The sequence below is a fragment of the Branchiostoma floridae genome, chromosome 17 (genome assembly GCF_000003815.2).
Source record: "Branchiostoma floridae strain S238N-H82 chromosome 17, Bfl_VNyyK, whole genome shotgun sequence".
In the NCBI taxonomy this organism is placed as follows: domain Eukaryota; kingdom Metazoa; phylum Chordata; class Leptocardii; order Amphioxiformes; family Branchiostomatidae; genus Branchiostoma; species Branchiostoma floridae.
The window spans coordinates 7,580,497-7,590,675 of record NC_049995.1 but is presented as its reverse complement, the minus strand read 5'-3'; the positions used below and the strand labels follow the sequence as shown (position 1 = coordinate 7,590,675).

The window sequence follows — 10,179 nt, the reverse complement described above, 5'->3', positions numbered from 1 at the left end:
TTGGGATTCTAACATCGCGTTAGTGGACAAGAAAATCAAGGCATAGTCTCGTGGACTGATTGACAGTGGTAGGGTGTATGCGTCGTAACATTACTTTGCTGTGTGTTGACTCAAAAAGTGTTTGGGCCCGGCTTTGTTTATAGTTTGATTAGCAGAGGCAGCTTTAGAAATCATTAACCACATCTGAAAGAAATTTGTTCCTCTGGTCTCTCAGTATGTGGAACAAGTTTGAAAACAACGGAAATTGTACAGGTAATCGTATTCTAAGTTGGAAAAAGAAGGGCAAGTTTGATAATGTGATAATGTCCTATTGGCTTTCGAATTCTATGGTATTGTAGCAGAAATATCGGTTTGATTACCTAATGGCTTACATGTGTATGATCTCTATTCACTGTTAACGGTACGTTATGATAATTTCAATCTGCCGGGAAGGAATGACTTCGGCCACTGTTGGCAGTGAATAGAGATCGCTGGCGCGGCCCGCTGAACATTGTTGCCGACGTCTGCTTGGAGAATACATGCACGGCTAGACAATGTACGGTCGGGGGCGCGTGTGTCGTCAGGGAAGCAGGAGAGATCAAGAATATTCAACATCATTGGGCTTTTCAAAGTTGCCGTATGCTATCCCACAAAATATACAATTTGCATGAAAATACATGCAGTAAATTGTATATTGTCAGGGGATGCGACATGGATGCTATAGAGTCAATTCCAAGTCACCGAGATGATTTTGAAATAATATTTGTAATAAGTTTGAACTATTTTGAGTAAAAGAACATTTCAGTCACTTAAGTTCGAAATTGTTCAAACATTTCAAAAGGAAAGTTTAAACATGTTTGAACCTTTTTATATTTGTTGGAACATTTGGGAAAGTAATGATATAATTATCTCTTTATTTAGAACAATTTTCAAACATCTATGTGTTTTTGTTATTGTTCCAACATGTTCCAACATTTTATGTAATTTTTTCCCTCCATAAAAACTTTTATTGACCCCATAAACAAAGCTGCTAAGCTTGGTCCTTTGTTTGGCTCTTGTATTTTTAGATTTTCTTTAGTATACACTGGTGAGTCTTTTGTGAGAAGGTACCAGACAGACATAATTTCCTGCACTTGGCAGGGATGTGCGAATTGCCCTCTTCCCGGCCCACTGACCCAGTTTCGTCATATTGTTTCCATGTTCGAACATGTGATCACAAATGATGCATCTATGTTGGAACAGTTTAGAAACTAACAGAAATAATGTATTTGATGTTAGAAATGTTTCTAACATGTTTGAATACTATAGAAATATTTAGAACGCAACATAGATGTTATAAATAGTTCTAAACAGTTACTTATCACAGTTAGATTGTTACAAAGATTTCCAAAATGTTAGAGCAAAAGGCAAGAAACACCCTCTCGGTAATATGGAATCGACTCTAGTGATAACAATAACGATCATTGCTACTTTCTCCGCATCCCAGGAATCAAACAGCCTGCTCTATCCATTCGGACAAGCCGAGGGTGATACGCTGAACGGACGAAACGATGATGGAGGATCTCCCAGGATAAGCATCTCATTTTCCCTGCCGTACTTCGATCGTTTGCACGACTCTCTTTGGGTAAATCACCTTTGCCATCAGTTGATTTTTGGACAAAGTCTATCAAAACAATATACATACAATTTTCTAAAGATGTTGCTAGCAAACAGTAGAGTCAATATAGACATTTAGTAATCGATAGCTATATTTGCTTTGCATTTAATAATCTTTGAGACTTTGAGACTTTATTTGAAAATGCATTAGTGACGTGCCCTAAATCATATTATATACTAACAAAGGTAAGAAAAGACAACTTATGCAATATGCAAATTAGTATGTAATGTGTTTATTGTTTATTGATATTTTCAGACTCCTGGGTGGCCCGATTCAGTTTTAACAAATTGATTTTCATCGGGGCCCAGGTATACAGAAATAAAAACATATTACAGAGGAAATAAATTAGTGTACACAATAGAACATATAAATACAAACAGAAAGAAGGCAGACAAATCAAAATAATAATCCATAAATCAAGTCAATTTCCGGTCCAGGTCAAATTATAGAGACTACAGATCATTTTGGCAAGAGGCCAGAGGTCATCCATGCAGAAATATTTCCATGGGTTCCCTAAATACATGTCCATTGACATAGGAGAAATATACATGTCTGCTGCTATCAATGCACTGACACCTCTACTGCATACTTGTATATTCTCAGGTGAACACCAATGGAGTGATATCGTTCTTGGGCCAGATACGCCAGTTTACGCCTGACTCATTTCCACTTGGAGATGGCAGGCGTTTGATAACTCCTTTCTGGGGTGATGTGGACACGAGAAATGGAGGAGATGTGATGTACCGTGAAACAACCGACACCAGTATCCTTGAACGCGCCACCTCGGATATCACCAGTGCCTTCCCAGACCAACCCAACTTCCGAGCTTCGTGGGTCTTCGTGGCTACGTGGCACGAAGTGGCATATTATGGATCGAGAAGCAACAAGGTATATTTAAAATCATGAGGTAGTGTATGAGAATACAGACTGTACTTACAAAAACGAGACTATATGGTAATTCACTTTTATCAGCGAGGTAACCTATATTCATTGTTGTATCAAACTACAATACTGTATTTGAAAAAAAAAATGCAGTTTGATACCACTGTCCGTCGACTCAATGTCCTTAAATACCTTTTTTTTTAAACAACGGATATAAGTTACCCCGCGCGGATAAAGGCTCGCTCGGTAGGAAACATGAGACTAGTATTGTGATAAAATCACCAGGCCATTTTTCATAATATCCTATCATTTTGTTTTTTTCTTTTGAAGCGAAACACATTCCAAGCAGTTCTGGTTTCAAATGGAAGACAGAGCTTTACCGTGTTTAACTACGGCGATATTACATGGACCACAGGCACAGCAAGTGGTGGGAACTCATATACAGGCTTAGGAGGAACACCTGCACAGGTAAGAAAGACATTATTTCTGAAATTTTATAGTCCCATAGCCATTTTGAGGCTGAAGGAGCAGTGTGTTGTTATCTCCATGAAAAATGAAAATATAGTTTTGGGTGTGTCTGTCTGTGTGTCTGTTTGTTTGCGTTTCCGGATTTTTGTGGTCAGCATAACTCAAGAACCTCTGCGTAGATTACGATGATATTGGGTATGTTGGTGGGTGTTAGGAAGGCAAAGGTCAATTTGGGCCCCCTAGATATTTGACCTTGGTACTGGAGCAGAAATTCAGTTTTTTTCTATCTTTTGACCTGGATGTGATATAGTCTTAATTTTTGGTTGCAGATAGCTTGTGACGTAAGGAATACGTGGTGTATGTTTGGGTCCCCTAGCAGGTTGCTCTGGAACTGCAGGGGCGTTTTTCTCAAAACCTTTTAAGGAGGATAACTGAACAAGGGAACAACAAGTTAAGATGCTATTTGGTATGTAGGTAGCTTAGACATGGATGTACATCATTAAGTGAAAATTATGCAACCTGGCACTTAATTTGCATAATTAATGAGGGAATTCTATATTTGTAGTGTTCTCCATTATAGGACTCAAATACCTGTAAGATATGTAGTTTGTGGCAGGTGGAACATTTACAGATACCAATTATGCAAATACGTTCCTGGTTTGCATGATTAATGTAAAAGTGCTGTAATTCTTCTAAGTGGTAAATGATTGGACAATCAACATTTTGACCGGTGTAAGTTATTTAAGGGTGTACATAACCAAGCATAGATTATGTAAATGTGGAAGTCATTTACATAATCAGACTATTTCATGGAGATATGAGGTCTCCGAACTCTTGTTATCTGCTGTGTCTAGGGCACGATATTGGAAGAGCACATCCCTCTCCTCTTACGTCTTTACCCAAACGAAGTCAGTTTTACACCTGGGTGGAGTGAGGAAAGTCGCGTTATGTGCCTTTCCCAAATGTAGAATGTCAGGGGACATGAACCCAGGACCTCTGACGTCTGGGCCAAACCAGTGTACCGTTAGACCAACACGACGCCACATACATTTGAACATTATCTGTACAGGAGCGTTATTTCCTAGCTGTCGAATGAAGTATTACAAATTACTCATTATTACGCTGGTGTATTTTCTTTTCTTTTTTAAAGGTTGGTTTCAATGCTGGAAACGGCATGCAGTACTTCTCCGTCCCTGGATCGCAGACCCACGCCATTGTGGACGTAGAGACAACATCAAACGTCAATATTCCAGGTCGCTGGGTGTTCCGCATCGACAGCGCGGTCATTCAAGACGGTGGATGCAACGCTGAAGGTATGTTGATAAAGTTGCTGCCACAATATTTCAATTTGCCTCATTTGAATTTTATTTTTACTTATGAAATGACCAGTGAGGGTGACAATTGCTCAGAGTTTGCAGCAATTGCTTCTGAAATAACACGATTCTGTAGATTTGGACCGATGAGTTCGATGACATATTTGATGACCTTCTTTTCTGTCGCAATGGTAAGGAATATTGGTTCCAAACTAGCCAAGGAAGTTATTGGAAAGCAAGCTTCAGCATTCAAGGCTAGCTATAGGATTCAGAGTCCCACGGTAATAACTGAAAGTATCTTTTTTTTTTTACAGCACGGACAATCAGCATCACCCCATTCTTTGGGACGATGTTGGGCGGGACAAAGGTTAAGATATCAGGGCCCTGCTTTGACGGCCAAGACGTAGACATCCGGTGCCAGTTTGGGACTAAAGATCCGGTTTGCATCTTTTTCATGAGCAATATTGATTTTGAATGCTTATGATAAATAATTGACTTATAGCTTAATGACTTTGGTGCATCACATAGAAGTCAATGGATTTGAGAGTAAAGATGTATTGGACAAAATATTCAATGAATTGATAATTGTTTCAAATTGATGTTGATATTTGTCAACGCAAGGAGGTTTTTTTTAACCTCCTTGGTCAACGCAATCTAAGTATCAATATCATAGAGTTGATTAGCGTATAAAATACAGGTACATTTATCTTTTCTATCCTCAGGTACCTGGATGTATTGCCGATGACAATACGGCAGTCTGCATCTCGCCCTTTCTGTCTGATTCAGGCAGGATGCCCTTATTCGTCTCAACAGATGGCGGAGATACGTACAAGTACACGACTATTTACACTTCAGGTAATTAATGAGCGATTCTCTAACCGTTCTGGTCACATGATGTCCTGATATTAAAAATAATTCTGACAAGACTTAATATACATTTCCCAGTGTCTTGCCGTGCGAAAGACCACGTTTGTTTGGAGCCGGGCAGACGAAACGTACTTGCGAAAACAATATGTTTTCCTTCTTTGCAGCAAAACACAAAATATACGATTTGTGCATCAGAATCATTCCATTGATTTTCAGCTGATCCGGACCGAGTTTTGACAGAAGTGACAGCCACTGAAAATGATGAAGATGAGACCATAACCATCGAGTGCCAGCCTTCCACTGTTGATCCCAACACGGTCGATGTGTATCTGCACGGATTCGATGAAAAGACTGAGACCTGGGGCACAATAGCGAAGTTAGCTTCTAACGTCTCCAACACGGGCAATTACACCATTTCCACCGCGGACGGATGGATACCGGTCACTGTTGTGAAAACTGGCGCGCTGTCTGTAGCACCAGCTGCAGGAAACGGAGAGGCCAGGTAATGAAAAGCCTAAATTTATAATTGTCTGTACAAACACAGCAAAACATGCCGGGTATAACGTTACAAAACATATCATTTTTTCTTTTTCCTCAAAGTATCGAGACATAATTATTTTAATTGACTCAAGTTTAGGGTCAATCATGAAATCATTAATCGTTAGTCTTGGATCTTGGTAAATGGTCTCTACATTCCCTATCCTTTAAGTTAGATTTTTTATCAGAACTGCAAATATTTTGCGGAATAGAAACAAACCATGATCAACCCGACGGATGGTGATTTCAACCTGCAACATTTTGAAATATACCTATAGTAAATACCATGTTTCTAAAATAGGTACTACGCAGATAAACAAAGCTTTAATTGATATTTTACAGACTGTTGCCTGCAGGTGCAAACCGTTTGCTGTATGCAGGAATAGGCACACACCTGGCAGTCAGAGCAACGGCAGCGATTTTGTGCGACTCATGGCACAAAGACGAGAGTCTCTTTCCCGAATTCCTTGAAGAACTGTCAAGGGACATCCCATGTCCGACTAACTTAAACCAAGCACGAAGAGATACAGGTACCTTTGTGACAGACCCGGCATGTGCGTCTTGATCGTGGAACCCATTAAACTGCCGCCTCCACCCAGGCGCTCATCACTGCGTGCGGTCCATCGAGTCGACGTAAGTTCAGCTTACTGAAAGTTGAAAGGCACTACGTTTTCATGTTAACCTGCACATTTCAACCAATCAACACATTCGTCAAGCAAAAGGTTGAAATATGAAAAGTCCAGGTACTGCGAGATAATTTGGTTGACTTTGGTAATTGAGTTGTGCAATTCAATAGTTAATTTGGATCTTATCAAATACATTTTAATATGTCTTACTCTTAACTTATTCATTGATAGTGAATAATCATTTTACCACCACCTACATTGTTTATGCACTCCCAGGTTTCAGGGTGCTGGGCAGCAGTGTTGCTACAACCGAGATGGCAGTCTGCTATTGGACGGGCCGGGAAGAGGAACTCCTGACAGGATACACTCAGCAGATCCATGGCTGGGGTGAGCTGAAAATGTTACTACCGGTACCATAGACATAGCAGCCATTACGCCAACTAGCAGCTACTCGAGGAACTGGATATGATTTTGGAAACAGACGTTTCAGATAAGTATCTTTCGTCAATGACACTGGAGAGGTCTTGCTGAAGAGCAAATTTTACATTCTATCCATGAATTGAAATGTGAAGGAGGTGACACTACATAGGGGAACAAACTGTAAGACAAAGTCAAGACAATTAAGCTTGACGCAATTTTAAAAATCAATAAGCTCCTTGTTGTTTGAGTACAGAAACTAAACTTGTCACGTGAAGGTGGGAGCGCCAGGTCCCAAGTACCTGAAACTTAGATACGAAGGCCCCCTTTCTGGTAAGGGTGGGATTATACAAATTGTCATTCTCTCATGTATTGCTTCTTTAACTCCCCGTTCGAATCAGCGGAGTTTGTGGTGTCGGTATATATGTCCATGGTTGTGCTGTAGGTGGTACCTGAAAAACGACGGGGTAACCGTTAGCGCTAGGTCTGCAATGTTCTTTGTACTTTTCTTTTTGAAGCCGACCGGTCTCGCCGATCCATTAAACCTGCTCTTCAACAAGATCTCCTCTCAGTGTCACTGACGAAAGGTAGCGGATGCTGTCTGAACGTCCGATCGTTTCCAGTGTACTTTAGTTACTGCTAAAATATATATAATTGGAATTTTGCCTGTTTACAGGACAAAACGGAGACCTCATATCTCCATGAAATATTCTAATTATGCAAATGACTTCAACATCTACATAATCTATGCTTGGTTATATACACCTTTAACTAACTTACACAGGGCAAAATGTTGACAGTCCAATCATTAACTAGTTTTAAGAACTATGGCACTATTGCATTACTTATGCAAATTAGGAACTTATTTGCATAATTGGTATCAGTTAATCCATCTGCCATAAGCTACATAAGATTTTTACTGGTATTTGAGTCCCATAATGGAACAATGCAAACGAGACTTTAAAACATCGTCAATAGAAACACAGAAAAATCAATCAAGAAATGGGAGTCGATAGTAACAACATGATTTATTCATGTTACTACAACAGTCACTTCGCAGCAGACGTCGCTCCCTATTTCCTTTGCTGCAAGATGTCCAATAAATGCGACAAATACTTCGAAAGAAGGCCAGCCAATGATGGAACGGGCTACGTCTTCCCAAGACCTGGTAATTCTATTCGCCAATAATAAGTGCCATAGCACCCTACGGCAATATCATAATACTTTCCTTCACACTGTAGTCAAAACTTTAACCAAGATGCACTTTAACAAATACCTACGAACGCTGTCATTGTGCTTATTGAAGAACGCTGCCATTGTGCATTGTACACTTAATGTTAGCTCAGTAAACTTTCAACTAGTCACCTCATGAAACATGTTGTCATCAAGTTCTGTAAGTTTATTACCACATAGCTTTAAAGATCGTGGTTATATGCAAACTAAGTTAGGAGTGACAGGTCATTCAGTGTAATATAACCAGCTGTTGTTGCGCCGTTTGCTTGCGAGGCTGTTGTGTGCTGAATAGTAATTTTAGGGGCTAGATAGATACAGATACAGAAGCTGGTGTGCTACGACGAAGGGTGGTTATACAGATGCTCGATGTACTGTGTTACGATGATGTAAAATGTACCTATTCTCAACCTCGCAGCAACGACCTTCGGCGATCCTCATTTCATAACTCTGGACGGAGCATCGTACACTTTCAACGGACATGGAGAATTCGTCTTGCTGAACGCGAATGAAGGAGAATTCCGCGCGCAAGTTCGAATGGAACAGCTGGTTAATGATGGTATGACTGTTCTCTTTATCTTTTGAAGTTATATCACCGTATTTTGGATAAAAAGGTAAGCCTAGCTTACTCTGACTTAAATATGGGATACAAAACATATATCATACGCAACATGTGTTTCATACTCACCATGGAAGAATGGCTACTACTTGAGTTCAAGCATTCATCAATGGCAGTGGAATGTAATTCACTGAGATATTTACATATACATGTAATAGGTAAATGTAATATCTAGAACAAAAACTGTAAATTTGCTTTCGAATATGACGTATATCTTGTCTGTATAAGTTGCATATTTACGTAGTTGCACTTGTGTACAATAATATTGTAGTTAAGAGTATGTTAGTAAAGATGTGAAATTCAGCCCGCTGCTTGTTTTGCTTTTTTTGTTGTGTGTATTCTTCATGGAACAAGTTTATGAACCAGACTTCTACTTAGCTACAATGCTCTGCGACGATATAAACAAGACTTTTGAAGCTTCTGTTTTTTTTTTCACAGGCTCAGCTGTAAACGCCACCGTCTTCACTGCCTTGGCCATGAGACAAAACCCATCTGAAACCGTGCAGGTGCAGTTGAGTGAAGTTCGCACCATGGACGTCCTTGTTGATGGTCAACTGATGGACTTTCAGGAGCTCACCGTGCAAGAGTTTACAGGTACTTTATATTGATTTAATCCTACAGTCATAAAGAGCAAATTTTGCAATGATCAAACAATAATGCTCAGGGTAAAATAAATCGATTTGGCTCATATTTTGTACACCAATAGTACTTGGCCCACAACCCCTCAAAATAGCTTTCTTTCCGGTCAAAACTCACTGTCACCATGGCAACAGTCCAAGCATGTTTTGGTGCCATTTGCAAAGCTTTTTGCATGCCGACAATATGGAAATTGACCGAAGTTTAGGACCAGATTGCTGCCAAAAGTATATCGTAGCGAAACACGGAGAAAGAGCATACTAGTATTAGACTGATGCCTACACTTGTAGAAAATACATGTAGGTGTGAAGTCTATGTACAGATATATGTCAGTTCAGGGGCAGCCTTTTAAGGGCCTACCACTGGAGATTCTATATTTCAATTCCGTTATCAACAAATTATATTTGGATTATAAACATGCAAACTTCACGTGTCGTTCAATACTTCTAAACCCACAATTTCGTTCCGTTAGGTTTTGTGGTGACTGTGGAGGATGCCGCTGAAGCACAGATTTCCTTCAACTCCGGCATCGGTGTGACAGTAAGCGCACAGGAGGACATGCTGTCTATCGCGATGAACCTGCCACTCCGGCTGAGAGGAAACACCGTGGGTTTGCTTGGCAAGTGGAATGAAGACCCCACAGATGACCTGACTAGGCCAGACGGTACTGTAGTCCCTGCAAACAGCAGCATGCGGGACATCCATAACCGGTTTGGGCTACCTTGTGAGTTGACATCGCACTATGCCTTCTTTTTCCACCTTTGCTCATGCTAAAATATAACGGAGGTCCATGATTCTTAGTGGGTGCAGTATAATGTATTTTTGGTCAATGATCAAAAGCAACTGTCCCATATAGTTCTTTTCTTGACCATTGACCATTGACCATTGCACAACAATGTCCAGACGTGTTTATGTCTCAGGAACCTTCATCTTTGACATATTACCGAC

General features: G+C 40.1%; 1 protein-coding gene across 1 annotated transcript; it reads left to right on the top strand.

Annotated features, from left to right (window-relative positions):
- The first annotated feature begins 1,408 nt into the window (after window positions 1–1,408).
- LOC118405019 (protein mesh-like) lies at window positions 1,409–10,005 on the top strand. The gene is made up of 14 exons (XM_035804419.1): window positions 1,409–1,603; window positions 2,240–2,524; window positions 2,849–2,986; window positions 4,137–4,299; window positions 4,614–4,738; window positions 5,022–5,154; window positions 5,383–5,668; window positions 6,046–6,233; window positions 6,303–6,336; window positions 6,606–6,716; window positions 7,796–7,914; window positions 8,395–8,535; window positions 9,034–9,189; window positions 9,704–10,005. Exons 1-14 carry the CDS (start codon window positions 1,409–1,411, stop codon window positions 10,003–10,005), a joined length of 2,376 nt encoding a protein of 791 aa, XP_035660312.1.
- Window positions 10,006–10,179: the final 174 nt, after the last annotated feature.

Bases quoted from the DNA above. Each gene is read 5' to 3' on its own strand.
- LOC118405019 (XM_035804419.1), top strand. From the start codon at position 1,409: ATGGAATCGACTCTAGTGATAACAATAACGATCATTGCTACTTTCTCC. The intron at 5,669-6,045 runs GTAATGAAAAGC...GATATTTTACAG, and splicing joins GCAGGAAACGGAGAGGCCAG to ACTGTTGCCTGCAGGTGCAA. The intron at 8,536-9,033 runs GTATGACTGTTC...TTTTTTTCACAG, and splicing joins GGAACAGCTGGTTAATGATG to GCTCAGCTGTAAACGCCACC.